At 39.5% G+C, this 15,140-nt stretch overlaps 1 protein-coding gene across 1 annotated transcript in view; it reads right to left on the reverse strand.

Moving 5' to 3' along the window:
• Window positions 1-867: 867 nt before the first annotated feature.
• SOS1 (SOS Ras/Rac guanine nucleotide exchange factor 1) overlaps window positions 868-15,140 on the reverse strand; it is a 45,608-nt gene continuing 31,335 nt past the window's right edge. The window contains exons 11-22 of the mRNA XM_036380177.2: window positions 11,468-11,549; window positions 11,120-11,242; window positions 10,858-10,961; window positions 9,458-9,680; window positions 8,680-8,799; window positions 8,203-8,365; window positions 7,749-7,866; window positions 6,324-6,496; window positions 5,284-5,400; window positions 4,860-5,124; window positions 3,688-3,806; window positions 868-2,455 (exon numbers count right to left, since the gene is read on the reverse strand). Coding sequence (XP_036236070.1) covers window positions 1,952-2,455; window positions 3,688-3,806; window positions 4,860-5,124; window positions 5,284-5,400; window positions 6,324-6,496; window positions 7,749-7,866; window positions 8,203-8,365; window positions 8,680-8,799; window positions 9,458-9,680; window positions 10,858-10,961; window positions 11,120-11,242; window positions 11,468-11,549 — 2,111 coding nt within the window. The 3' untranslated portion in view covers window positions 868-1,951. The remainder of the gene's footprint in view (window positions 2,456-3,687; window positions 3,807-4,859; window positions 5,125-5,283; window positions 5,401-6,323; window positions 6,497-7,748; window positions 7,867-8,202; window positions 8,366-8,679; window positions 8,800-9,457; window positions 9,681-10,857; window positions 10,962-11,119; window positions 11,243-11,467; window positions 11,550-15,140) is intronic.

Raw genomic sequence — 15,140 nt, forward strand, 5'->3', positions numbered from 1 at the left:
GCTTGACAGTTTTTATAAAGCTCCCATATAACATTGTCCTCTGAAGCCAAGGTTTTGAGATTTTCACTTTGCTTTTCTTTTGCCAGAAAAAATGTTTCAAAACAACATTGTTAAAGACATCTAAGAAGGAATACAACTGACAATTTCAAGATCTGACTTTGGTGAAAACTGCCATTTCTGTTGAGGAAATGCTTTCCCAATGTAATGACCACACCAAAGGATCAAAGGGCCCTGATCAATGGCATTGCTGAAAGCATTAAAAAAGGTGATTTCTGCCATCATTCAACTGACACTATCTGTAAGGGACTCAGCTTTCCAAGATTCTGAGGTGTGCTCTTCTTCCAAAGAGGATATGTGAGGGAATTTTACTTGCCCCATGAGCCACGTGAACTGAACATGAGACACTTTATGCTTCACATACCTTCTGTAGAGGACATTACAGAGCTCCTTTTCTTCAACAACTGCCATCCATTACTGTCCCGATCTGGTCTGGAGTTGAAGAGCAGCAAGCAGGTTTATGGATAAACCATGTCAGAATAGTTACAACATACCTGTTTTGTCATGTGTATTTTGGAAAGAAAAAGCCACTGTAAAGATTAATAGAAGTTTGATTTTTTTCTAACATGTCATACAGGACATGGGAAACATTTCATAAGGTATAATAATTCACTTTGGGAGTAACCCAGCCTCTCAAAATATTAATGAATTATTATTTGTAACATGCCAGAAACACCTCTTTAGTCTCTCATTACTAAAATACATACACTGAACTAGGAAAAATACATACCACAAGATGGGCTTTTATCCCCCTCAGTGCTTAACTGAAAAACTAAGTTGAACATTTGTCCATTAATAATTTAACGTATGTCAGCCAAACATATCTTTATCTTTATTTCAATTAAATTAAAAACAATCTGCAAGTATATTTATGCAACATTCACTATATACACACGATTTATGCAACTGCAAGGCAATCCTATGTATGCTGATTAATCTATTGTTAGTAAAACATGACAATAGCTATGGAAGTTGACAAGTGACTGTTTTCATGGCATGACTGAAAAAGAATAGCTACTAGCCATGAAATGGATTATCAGTAAACCTTAAAAAGAACATGACATAACCTAGCAGAGATTAACAGTCTTCTAAATGTAGTATATTTGCTTCAGATGATAGTGCTGCTTTTAAAAAAAAAAATTTGCTGTCACCTTAATGATGTAAGACTTTCATCAGCTCTATCTAAAGAAAGCAATAATTAGACATTATGCTTCCTGGCAAAAATTTATTTTTGAACTGGCACCACAGTATTTCAGAAAATAATAATAAAGTACCTCTTTGGTGAAGCCTAGGTACCCCCTACTACTCATTGTAACAACTTGTAAACAGGACCGCAATACAGTGCTTTGCCTTAATTCTAGCTCGGTTAGGTACCACAGATCTTCCTCACAGTCCTTCTCATAATTTTAGGAAGGTATTTTAAAGCAGGGAGTAAGTAAAGCAAAGGAAAATTAAGAAGGATATAAAGTTCCCTGTTTGAGATTTAAAAAAAGTGCATAATGTTTTCATTCCGAAAACTGTGCCACTGTATGGAACTGATAGATACAAGACTGTTTTTCCTTCCTGTACTGGGCATTATTGATCATTACAAAAACACAGTCTCTGCTCATTGGCCAAAGAAGTCTCTCCAGACTGTTTTCTGGTACAATCAGCTGTCCAATTACTTTAGAACAAAGTCCTGCATACTAAAACAAGAATAGCAAGTTAACCGGGTTTTCCACTAGAAAGTCTGTTTTTGCAATTCCATTTCTGTACACTACATTTCCAACGCATTGGAGAGTTCTTAGTGTTTGGCATACACGTCCCAACTCCTTGACACCACCAGGTTCAGTGCATCCATTGCCAGCAACAGACATAGCACCAGGAAAATGCGACTCCCAGCGCGAGGGACAGTTCAGGAGGAGGGGGCGTTCTCCAGCAAGGGCGGCCCATCCCGATGCATCGATGGGTGCGTGTGCTCCCTTTTGTAAGTTTTTGGAGGAAGCTTTGGGATATGTTGAGAAGTGCTTTGTCGTGGAGGAATGGGTGGTCCAGCAACAGAAGGGAGGTCCACATCCTGCGGTATCAAAGGCGGTGATGGCAGGTGCCTCCGTGCTACATGTGGAGAAGGTGTCTGGGGGGGAGGGGGCGTGAAGGGAGAGGGGCTGTTTGGGAAAAAGGTGTTACCAAGTTCGCTTTTTCTCCCCAGGGGTGGAGGCTGGAGGTGTAGTGGTGAGCTAGAGAAAACATCTGGAGTTCGCACAGGTTCCCGTGGCGGTAACTCGGGAGGGTTGGCAGGGGTAACACAGGAGTCAGAGATGCAGGTCCGATCAGGCACCGAGTACCTTGGAGAATACACTTTAGAGGTTGGCTGCCTAGGAGGGATTGCTGGTGGGTTGTCCAGGTGTGCAGAAGTGATCTGAGGTACACAAACACTTTGGTCAGTAAAATTCCAGAGTGGCAGCAAAGCACAGGACCCTGCTGTCAAACAGAAGCCCCCTCCTGCACTGCAGATTGCTCTTAGCCGGTCTGCAGCAACAGACGAGTGAACAGCCAAGGATGGAAGGAATGAAGATGCACAGAGAGGGACAAGGGAAAGGCAAAGAATGGTCAAAGGAACAATTTCCATGCTAGTTCCAGGTCTGCTTGTTGGGGAGGTTTGGATATCTTCCAACACTTCCCCAGTAAAAAGCACTTGGAATGGGCTAACACGCCAGGAATTTCTTCAAGAAAACTAGAAAAAGGGAGAGGCTGATGATGCTGAACAGGGAAAAAAATAAGCTATGCTCAGAAGATGGAGTTAAGTAGTCAGAACTATGGAAGTGAGCAGCTCCCAAGTTGCAGACCATACTGACAGGATAACTGATATCCAACACCGTATCACGTACACAATGATTTGAAATATATTTTGGTAGGATTTCAGATACATTTTGGTGATGTGTCAACTTCTGCTGACTGGCAAAACAGTTGCATGTAGTCTGAAAATAACTGCTGAAGAGCCACTTATAAGCTCTCTTCAAAGACATATCTGCTCTGAAGTAATTTTGTGTAGGATTTTCAAATCTGAAGTCACAAATGAGCTTCCACTGAAATCAGGTGAAATTTGACAGTGTCTGCAACAAAGGCTGGATCAGATCCCAGTTGCCAGACAAATGCAAAAGGAAAATGTAGGAATGCCTTAAGCAGGCAGGCAGACAGGATGGGTAAAGCAAGCACTTGAGCACCACAACATCAGGATCAAATATTCTGGTGAAACTTTCCAGAGGACTGAGTTGTGTACAGCACTTTCCATCATTACTGTTCATCAGTTCTTACTCTTATTCATATTTCCTAAACCTATAGTCTGGAATAATTAATCCCAGATGGAAACACCTGCCTGAAGCCCCAAGTTCTCACAGGCAATGTAAGGGCCTGAGCATAGCACATCAGTAGATGAGACATTTCTAACCCTAAATTTAGGTCCCATCTATTTTCATTTGTCTGAGATCAAGACAGTGAGGTAGAGCTGTGAAGGCCTGAAATACATGGCTGCTTACTCTTTCACATACAGTTCTTAAAAAAATAAATGTACTATCTTTGAGAGTTACTTTTCTATCATACCCTGTCCTTCTTCTCCCAGAAAAACAAATGACCTTTTTTCTGCTTACTTACTTTTGATGGGGAGGATTCAGCTGGGGCAGATTCTGGTCTTCTTCGTGGAGGAACAGGAGGAGGGACAGGAGCATCATCTGAAGTTTTGGTAAAGTTTATGGATGACACAGAAGCAGATCCTAAGGGACATAAAAAAACCCTGTAGATAATTATGAATTTTTGGCTCAATATTGCTGCCAATTGAGGTGCCATAAATAATAAAGCAATTGCTCATAAAAAGCATCATGAATCAAGAAGTGGCAAATAAAGACAACGAAACAAGCCTCTAACTTGCAGCTGCCAGAGAAACTGCTTTTCTGAATGCAAAGATCTCTGTGGCCATCAGCTCCTGAACTTTCTTAAGTAATCCTTGAGACCAAAACCACACCACAAACTTGTTCTTATATCACAATATCACTAAAATAATATCCTGAACCTGCAGCCAATGGACCCAACAACAAAGAAATCCTTTCTCCAGAGGCTTTCCAAAGACCTGGCTTGGACACTCAGCAATGGCACAGATCTGCTAAGGAACTTCTGCCGTTAGGAAGTAATTTCACCTCCCTGTGGCAACCAGCTGAACACAGGAGTAACCTCTGAAAACCCTTGTATGTGAAAGGAGCCTACATCCATTATTAAATATTGAGGACACACCATAAAATATGAGCTTCCTTGGATGTTGGAAAATACATCCAAGGAGAAAAAGAGGTGTGGATAGATCCTGATGGATTTAAAGCAAGCAAATACTGATTTTAACTTCTGCAGGAATACCATCCACGTACACAGAAATCAGTTCCGAACTGCAGGCAGCAGAATAAGGCACCTACAAACAATTCATTTTTTATTCTCAATGTTTACCATCAGATACTCACCAAATACATTCACACAAATACATATGGCACCAAATCCCCCAAGTTTGCTTGGGACATATATGGGCCCTAGAGATTACCTCTGCCTTCAGTTTTGAAGGTCCTCCAAAGACTTGTATCAGTCCCTATGTAACACATCTAATTCTGTTCAGTTTCTCCTTTACAATAAAAACTTTTAAAGAAAAAGTGAGTAAGAAACATTGAAAGTTTTTGATGCTGCAAGGAGACAAAAGCAATGATTTTTACAGTCACTTGAGAAGGCTAGACCTGATTTCCCCTGCCTAGCACCACAAAATGTGAGTGGCACGTGCTGTGAGCACCTACGTGTATGGAAAGGGCTGGAGGGGTCTGAGTCGAAGACGCTGCAGGCGTCGGTGGTGCTGGACGTGGCGGAGGCAGGGGGTGGGGTCAGCGGGGTCCGCGGCGAGTTGGGCGCCGACGCCGTCGCTTCCGTCTCGCTCTCGGGGATGCGGCTGTAGCTGATTTTCCTTGGCTCCTGCTGCAGGGGCGTGGGATGCCTCATGGTGCCTGGCCTTGGATTAGAGGGACGAACACCTGGGGACTTGAGAGGGTAGCTGTACTTCTTGGGCTGAAATGACAGAAAATATCAACCAAAATCAAAAGGCTGTGGAATCGCTTAAATGTAGCTTTGTAGTTATGAAGTCAGAGATCTGAAATTACTTCTGCCATTTATGAAAGACAAAGGTAAGCACTTTTGGAAAAATAAATGCAAAAATTGAATACTAACAAATCTTGGAGGAGGCTTGACATTTCGTGGCTCTATCTCCAGTGACTTGTTGAAGAGATAATCTGTAAATTCTGTCTCCACGCTGTTTCCCATTGGATTCAGGTTTTCAAAAAATCTCTGCAATACATGAAGGCAGACAACTTGTCAGCTAAGATGCTTTTTAATACTGCTTGTTTCTACAGCACAAATGATCCCAGCTGTTCAAGAAAAGAGAGAAAATGCTGGAGTCAGAGGTAATGACAGACTTAAGCTATTAAATCTGCTTGTCACTAGGCCTTTTCTGGACATGGCTACTGCTATGCTTGGCCTGAAAACCAGCTGTGCAAGTACCCTAAATGCTCTCTGCAGTGCAAAGTCAGACCAGGTTTGCCCAAACACTTCCAGAAAAAGCTGCAAACAATCCAACTTTACAGTGATGCATGGAAGACTGCTCCCATAATGCATTCTGTCAAAGCCTGAGGAGAACAAATAAAAAAAACCTTGCAGAATCTCTTAAGATAACCTGTCCTGTGACTCTCTGAAAGCACACATCACAAAAGATGTCAAGAAAAAAAGAAAAAAGGAAGAAAGGAAAGCAACCAGAGAAGACACTGCTTAGACAACACCTCAGACCAAGGAAAACAAGTACCATGAGAAGGAAAGAAAGATGTGAGTATCATCTCCATCAATATATAAACATAAACACAGTGCTATCAGGTAAACATGGAACATAAAGGCAGTGTAACAGAGGAGGAAAAGACAACTGGGCAAATAATTGCAACTGAGTGAAGGACAATGAGAATCTGCCAGTTTCAGTTCCTGTCTAACACTGATCAATAAGAAGATCTACCAATGTCCCAACAGATGAGAAAAATGAAACAAACCCAAGAAACTGCAAGCATTGAGCTTTCTGCCCTTTCTTACACTGAGACCCAAGAGAGGTTTTATGACAGGTCCTCTGCTCATCTCTGATTCAGTCAGACCAAATCTATGTGAATTCAGTCTGTCCTTATGGACTGTCAGCTAACAAAATCACCACAGAAGGAAATTGTGTCACTTACCCTGATGTCAAATTCCACTCTTAAACAATATGGCTGGTTCTGGTACTGCTGGATTTCCCCTGTTATCTCAGCTACCTTCCTTCTCTTGCTGAAGTTTATAAGGTCTTTCCCATGGCGCTTGAGAAATTCAGGATTGCCTTCTTCTGTTTTCAAAATGTTGGTTAAGTAAATCCCTAAACAACAACAGAAGAGGTTTTCAACACAGAGTACAAAACAAGGAGGAAGTCAGGACTGGAATGCAAGGAATTCTTAAATTAATTTGTGCACTGCAATTATTTAGAAAACCCTTTGTTAGGGTCAACAAGAGAATTGCACCTCACCTTCCAACAAGGGCAACAATTTAAATATTTTAACATGCCTTTTCCAGAAAGATGCCTTTTTGCCTCAAAGTCCCAAAGTCTGTGCACCTTTCTATGGTTTAGGAAGCTCATACAACTGAACACTACAAGGGGACACTGAACAGGAATGCTTTCTCTTAACTCCTCTTCTCCATTAGATATCGCAGCTAAACTCCAAAAATTATTTTCAAGTTTTATCTCGGTTTCATAATTGCATCAAATAATTTGAAGATTAGGAAGTAAAAAGTGCTCTCCACTTCATAGATCATGTGTCTGGAATTGTCATTATTACTTGACAGAAATAACTAAAGCTATTCATGTGATCCTGCTAACCTCTACTCATCTCTGAAGCAGGACAGAAGGTTTCTTAGTTGATCTTATCTTTCTTTGCAGAGCTCTGGAGTATATCTTTCCCCAATCTGTAAAAGGCCAAAAAACACTATTTTCTTTCAGTTTTGGCTTGAAGCCTATGTTGGACAAGTGCACTGTCCAGACTTGGAACTGATCTGTAGCAAACATTTAAGTGGATGCTTAAGAACAGGAGTGACATGTGCTTAGCATCACAATCTGCTTAATGTCAGCAATCCACTTCAAAGAAAAACTGTTAAATCTGATGATAAAGAGGATGCTTGCTTTCCAAACTCTGTTCCTACAGAAATTAGACTTTTTAATAGAAATGAAACTCTAACTGTATTTCTTGGCACCCTTGATGAGGAAGAGGACCTTTCTTTTTCTCCCAGTCAATGGCAATAATATTTCTAATGTGACCACCTTCTATTGAGAGTATATCTGGTTGTAACAGTTCAAACCACACTGTAAACCACACAAAGTAAAAATCAGCAAATATGGATATTGCATCAAATAGGATATTGCAGACATACTTATTTTTACTGCAAACAGTATCTTCCTTGAATAGTCGCTTTAGGGTTTTTTTCACATATTCATGTCTGGGCACCTAAAATTCCAACCCATCTGTCCTGTTAAAATTGACTTTTCTTTCTATTGTTCATACTCTGTTTAGTCCCTTAGCTCAATACTTTCCAAATGTTAATGTGGGACATGGCTCATCCAAACCACAGGTACTCACCAAAAAAAGGCACACAAGGAGGATTAATGGACCTGAGTTTTGCCAAGTATTTCTTATAATGGTCCTCACTCAGCTCATAGGCTTCTTCTAAGATCTTCTTCTGGCGACTTGGAATTTGCTTAAAAGAGAGATCAAACAGGTGGTTTGGAAAGAGAAGATAAAGGCATGGCCCAGCAACAGTACTGAGAGTATGGTCTCCCACTGGCACTTGAATCAGGGACCATGAGGACACTGCCCCACCATCCTGAGATGCCTTGCTTAAGTGGGGGTGGATTTCTTGCTTCTGAAACCAAGGAAAAACCCTCTCTCTTCCACCCTGGTTGATTCATTTCTTGGGGGATTTACTTTCCTTGCTCCTTGGAAGCAAATGCTTACTGACAAGACAGGCTTTCAGTGCAGCCAAGGTACCCTGCATGACACTGCCATAGCAAAAGTGGAAAACATTTCACTGTACCTCAAATGTGTGATCCAACCTATAAACTGCTGCGGAGTTCATAGCACTGACAATCTCAAGGACACCATTAAAGTTGTTTAGCTCTTGAAAAACTTGCAGGATCTCAATTATCCGGCTCACTACAATTACTCTCTCCTCTAGGTTTTCTGTTTCTACAATGCATCTAAATACACAAGAACATTGGGGTTTGTATTAAAGCACTGATGAGGTTTCCAAAGTCAAATATTAACTTGTAACACAAACAAATAGGATTTTATCAAATTACTTGAGGTAGTTCTGAAAATGTCTTAAAGATTTGAAAATATTCTAAGAATACAAAGCTTGAGACCACTATGTTAAATTTCTCACAGGGACCAGTTTTAGCATCTAAACACCAAAACAGGAATTCTCCTAGAACAGAATTTTTCACAGCATACTTGTGAATGGTCTGTAAATGTCCCAGTATGGAGCAGGTGCAGATTCAGGAAAGTCACTTACTTTTCAAACCACAGAGTTAGGTTAGTTGTATGCCTTATCATTTTAAGAAGGTTGGGAGAATTAATTTCTTTATCTTCCTTTGTCCACACACTTCCAACTAGTTCTGATGGCTGCACAGCTCTGGAAAAGTAGATGTTTTACCAACAAATGTAACTAAAAGCAGTAAGGTATTATTTTTCCAAACCCTCTTGATTTTCACTGAATTTGGAATTCATATTTAGAAATAAATTCTTAAGGTATCCCTTCTACAACATTAGGCTGTCCTCATGACTAAATGATATTTCTACAGTTCTTTTTTAGACAGTAGATATTTCTTAATGTATGTCACTCTTAAGCACCTCTGTACATCTAGATGAAGAATGAAATCTCTATCTTGTTCACTCTAACAAAATGTGAGCTTCCAATGCCTGAATAATTTCTTAGCTGATGAGATCTGACACGTTCCTTAATTTGCTACACAAAGCAGGATGTGAAGAAAACTGATTTAATAATTGTTCATACTTCTCAAAGTTTGATCTACTCAGAAAATACCAAGAGAAGGCTGGAGCACAAGACAATTAACAGTATGCAGCAATCACACATACTGTACATTAACTTGGGGAGGATAAAACAAATATTGTCTTTAAGAGAGCTTCCACTGAAAAATGGAAACTAATACACACCACTGGTAAAGTCCCTTAATTTCTGTGGGGCTTCACATCAGAGGCCCACAGAAACAATTTCAGGCATGGAGAATACTTTGGTTTGTGCCACGTGTTTCTCAGTGGAGGAAAGTTACCTGTAAAAATCTGACTCCAGCAAAGTGAGCTGCCGAGCGATTTCTATGGGATGCAGAGTGAGCAAGTCAAAAGTCTCTGTGTGCCCTGGTTTGCTGATGTGCCACTCAATTGCTGGAGGGGGGCTCTCAAAAGTGATGTTGTGGCTCGGCCCAATGGCTTGTGCCTGCTTTTTCCTGTTGATTATCTTTGTGATGGATTCAACCCACTTCTTCATGGCTTTGCCTGGCACACAGAGAAAATTACTATTTAGTTAATACTGTTTTTACTAAGACATCAGTATAATTCAGTAATCAGTAACCCCAAAACCTAATAAATTAAAGCAATCATATATTCTTTAGGATTGGCATTCTCTACACAAATGTAAAGTATTCAAAGACAGAAAGAATTCCTCAACAGCCAATGCTGAGCACAACTTTGCCCAAGCACAAATCAGAACACCCAAATTAGACTCCTGCCCTGATTTAGGTGCTTTTCTTTCTTTTTTGAGTTTACAGTGAGTTTTTGGGAACAAACCTTGTTTTGCCCAAAATGCACTTCTACAAACACCTTGAACTTTCTAGTTTGGGCAAGAGCACGTGATTACCTCAGATAACCTAGAAAGTCAAAATAACAAACAGGGAGAAGCTTCTTCCTGTACTGAATTTGCCATCAAAGCTGAGAATAAAACTGAAAGGCTAAAAGCCTTTTTAGCTCTGCATCATAAGAATTTCATGCACCAGTCCATTGAAAATTTACCAGTAACACCCACTGAATTAGCTGCCTCATTCTCCTGCTTTTTAGTGGCTAAATAACCACTAAGTACTTCTCTGACACAGTCTTTTCCTACAAATTGCTCCCATGTCTGTCTTGGCTTCATTTAAAAGGAAACAGGAAAAGTCTGTACAATCACAACAGCAAGGTGTCCTACAGTTCTAATATGCACTGTGAAGTAACTGGAAACTCTTGTTTCAAAGAAATAATGGTTTCCACCATCCAACTTTACAAAAATTACCCCTGTGTAAAGTTTAAAATGACAATCAAAGCAATTATTCTGTCCTCATCATGACTCAGTTCTTATTATTTTTCACTATTTCAGTCCCTCTACAGCAAAACTCATTTATGTAATTAACATATTTAACATTATGTAAATTTAATTCCAGTCCCTCTACAACAAAACTCAATTTATGTAAATAACAATCATTATTCTGAACAAGAGCCAGATTTTGAATAATAGTGTGTGTGTGGGCTTAATGAAAGTCCATTTCACGCTCTTTATGAAGTATTTAATAATAATAGTGTTTATTATTTAATAAGTATTTAATAATGTCCTGTTTTTCCTGAAAGCAAAAGTGATCGCACTCTGTATCTCTGAAACGGGATGCTTTAGGATAAATGTCAGCACTTAAGGAACTGTAAATACCTCTTACTGTTCCAATGAACTCCTCCAAACGTTTCAGAAGGTCAGCATCTCTTTCAAAGTCATAGAAATGGTGCTCTACCCAGTGTCGACACACATTTAATACTCTGCAAAAGCAAAGAATAAATAAACACTCTAGAGCCCAGTCTATCTTCCCTTTCAAAGCAGCTGCAAGAAAGGCCTCTGGCAGCACCAGGAGCCAGTGCAGCCAAAAGGTGGCACTTCAGAAGCAATTCAGGGTGGCTCCCAGGGATGCAGCACTCACCTTAGCTGCACAGGTTGAATGTACTCTTTCCTAAACCTTTTCAGCTCTGCACTAAGGGGTTGGTCTCCGTTCTCCATGGCAATACGGTCGGCCTCCGTGGGCTCAGGCTCTGGAATTTCAAATCTAGCACAGAAGATGGGTGTAAGCACTAGGCCTCTGTTACACCAGTCTTGGGCACAAGCTTCTGGATATAAACTTGTACATTTTACTGGCAATCCTTGAATTGGACAACTTTTTAAAAGGTGTCTGAAGCGACCAAAACCAACTGGAAAGCCAGAATCTTACACACTCCAAGTAAAAAGAAAAAAAATGCACTTCATAAGAACAGTATTTTTAACAGTGGCATACCTTTCTATTAGCAAACTCAGCAACTCTTGAGGTCTACAGAAGGATCTATATGTTGTGAGAAAAGTCCGAACAAAGTTGGGATCTAAGACAAAGAATAATTTTACACTTATGTCAGCAATTACTTGTTTTTTTTCTTTTACAATAACTTCAATTATCCGTTAAAATTAAGGATGTCACCCTGTCAATTTACAGAGAAGGTGATGTAAACCAAAATGGCTTTGGTAACAGTTCAAAATCTCCTAAAATTAGCAATACTAAGCAGAACTTAAAACCAATGTTCACTCTCTTGAAGGTTCACAACAATGACTTTCCCTCCCCCCCTTCAGCTGTTAAAGGACAGGATTCTTTTCCAATGACTTTGAAATTAATGAAGAGATGATTTTATTTATGAGTAAACAACTTTGGTTTTGACAGTGATTGGGACACGAGAACTCAAAAAACACATCAAGTCACTTTGCACTAGATAGAAATGGCCTCTTCCAGGGGAGAATATTTCTCCCAAACTGGCACAACTGATAACCACTCATGGTTAAGGCAGCCTAGATATTTTTTCACCTGACAGCTATGTTAGAGGTTATATTTATTTCACTTCTAGAAAATCAACTGATTTCATTTAAATTTACTAACTACACAGATATTAATTTAAAATATGAAAATGTGTCTTAAAACAATCAAAACTATCAGAAAACCAAAGTGTATCTCATAATTACAAAAGCAAACCCATTTGTTTTCAAATATGAGGAAATGTAGTGACAGCTCACTGGCACTGCACAGAGCTGACTAGAAACAAGGCTAACACTGTTATCACTGAACAGAATTAATGAGCGCATTGCAACAGCTTTGCATATTAGATCCATATCCAGATTTGAAAACCAAACCCCAGCTGGTAATTGTCCTAACACAGAGCGGCTGAAGAGGGGCTCACAGGACTTGAAGCAAGAATTCCTGTAGGCTATAACATGTAGGATAAAAAGCCTGCATTATTTGACCTATTGCTCTACTGGATTTGCTTCCTGAAATATGGATTTTTAAGAGCTGCTTTAAAATCCTCCTTAACTCTTTACCAGCATCTTGTCCATTTGAATGAACATTCCAACTTCCTTAGATCCCACTGAGTTGTTCATTTGGGCAACAGTTTACTGTGACGTGCTGCACACCGTAACTGTGCCATGTAACACAGCATTTCCTTGCAATTTTGTTGCATGATAATTCTCATTCCTTAAACAATTGGCTATTCTGCTATACATGTCCTCCATTATCCCATTTTCCTAACCATAACCCCTCTCCCACCAGTCCTTGAAACTGTACAGTCCAAAATTATTTTCAAAGGCAGAACTCCAGTATTTTTTGCCCAAAGAAGGTCATCCCTCTTCACATCATCTTCATGATGAAAATACATAAATTCTGCTGTGCTAAAGAAGCACAGTAACTCATACTTTCACAGCTTGCAATCTGTACACAGCATCTACTCTAAATAAGAGATTTTGTTGACATGAAAAAAAGAGCTTCCATAGCAATTAAGATCTTCAGATCACTGCAAGCTCTGAGTTGTAGCTATTGCTATTTACAGGTAGGGTCAGCATATAAATCCACAATACATATTGAATTTCAAACCAAGTAGATCAGAAAATCAAATCTACCTTCATTATCTTACTAGCAACGACTGTGACTCAAAATAGCATACAATATATGAGTAAGTGTTAAAAAAATACAGTCAACACCAGTTAGCCAGGATGTCTGCTCATGTGATAATTCTCTCTTCAATGCAGCCAATTTGAAAGCTAAAAAAGAACAATAACTGTTCTACGAGGATTTATAAATAATCACCCTTGAATTCCTTAAGAAAGGAAACGGACACTATGATGACGCACAAACACTCTTAACATATCTAAGCTTTAAAAATAGAAGAGTGCTGCCCTATAGATAAAAAAATGCCATGACTTTAAAATGTTGGTACCACCTAATCCAGCTGCTCTGAAACAAGAATTGGGCAAGAGGAGATAATGAATGCAAAAACACATGAAAGCAAGGAAAACCCACCAGAATATGCAAATAGGGTCAGAACCTGAACTTCTAATTGCAGGGCAATTTCTCTCATGTGAAAATACATGGAAAGCTGCTTTTGAGGAGATTTCTCTCTGTTTTGCTACTCCACCACAGGATAGTTTGGACAGTCTGCCACGCCTTGTGACTGGGTGGCCATCAGGGCTGTCTCTGTCTGAGCTCTTGTAGAAGCTGGATGCCTCCCACCCCTGGCAGAATTGTTTCCTTAGAGCTTTCCCTGTTGCACAGTAAAGAAATTTTGGCTGATAAAATGGTTTCTCATTTGTCAGGGGGGTGAGGGATGACAAATAAAAAGTCCAACACCCATATCTACAAATGAGGTGGACTGTGTGGATCTTCATATATTACAAAAAATTGAGACCTGATTTGACTACAGCAACAACTAAACTGCAACAAATTTGTATGACCCTTGCAAAGTGTATCTGTAATTATTTCTTACACCACTTGACCTACAAAGATAAAAACCTAGGGAAAAGCCACAGCTATAGTAAATACTGTCTTTAGACTGGCAGATCAAGGGCTGCCATAACCAGCCACACTGAATTTCAGAAAAATTGCCTCAGAAAGGTACACACTTGCTGTTCTGGCATATGAATATAAAGCCAATAAAGACTTTAAAGATCGTCATCACAGACACACAATCCTGTGTGGGGCAAGAAAAGCATTTCTACAGACTGTAACAGTTTTGGTACATATCACCAAGGCACTCTTCCCAGGTCTCCAAGCAGAGGAGAAGCCTTGAACTCAGCTGATACATGTGTGAAAGAGCTAACCTGGTACTCTGGAGAATTGCTGCCCTACTCACTGCACGTCACAAGATGCAACAAACCCCTCAATGATTTACATCACCAATGGATCATGTTTCCTGTACAACAGAGCATTTTTGGTTGAGTCACTCTATCTTTTATTTCTTTGCTGCCCTGGAAAAGACTGCACAGAATGGGGAGAAAAATGATGTTTTTCCTCACGGATAACCAATTATAAAACAGAAGGTATAGAAGATAAGAGTGTTGAGAAATTATGCACAATGTAGCAATGCAGCATCACATCCACTAAGATGATTAAGGCTACAAAGACAAGCTACATACATTATAAGACAACTATTTTTATCCTTTTGGTCAAAGTCTTTCAGGTCACCTCTCAGAACCTATATTCTCAGTTTTCTCATACAATACTTTTTGCTAATTCTTTTGCAAAGGCAATGCTAGATTAAAAAAAAACCTAATAAAAAGTGTCCTCCTTTCTCTAAAGCTGAGTTGTTTGATTTTACTGTCAAGACTTATGACATAAATTATGTCATAAATCGTGCCTATAAAATACAAAGCCAAGAGCTAGAAGTTTAAAAAGGTACAAGAAAATGAAGACAGCTACAAAACTGCCCAGGTAAAAACTGCCAGCACAATATTCCATTTGGCTTTCTAGTAAACATTAGGAAAATCAAAAGAAGAGCAAGAATAGTAATGAAAAGATTAAATATAAATATTTTAAAAAGTAAACAGAGTACTAAACTACAGAAATTATATTCTTCTTACTGCTCACTTCTTTCAAATAAATATTCCTGACCTATGCACGGTATCTAGGACTGAACTGAAGAATAACATTCTACAAC

Source organism: Molothrus ater, chromosome 3 (assembly GCF_012460135.2).
Source record: "Molothrus ater isolate BHLD 08-10-18 breed brown headed cowbird chromosome 3, BPBGC_Mater_1.1, whole genome shotgun sequence".
NCBI lineage: Eukaryota > Metazoa > Chordata > Aves > Passeriformes > Icteridae > Molothrus > Molothrus ater.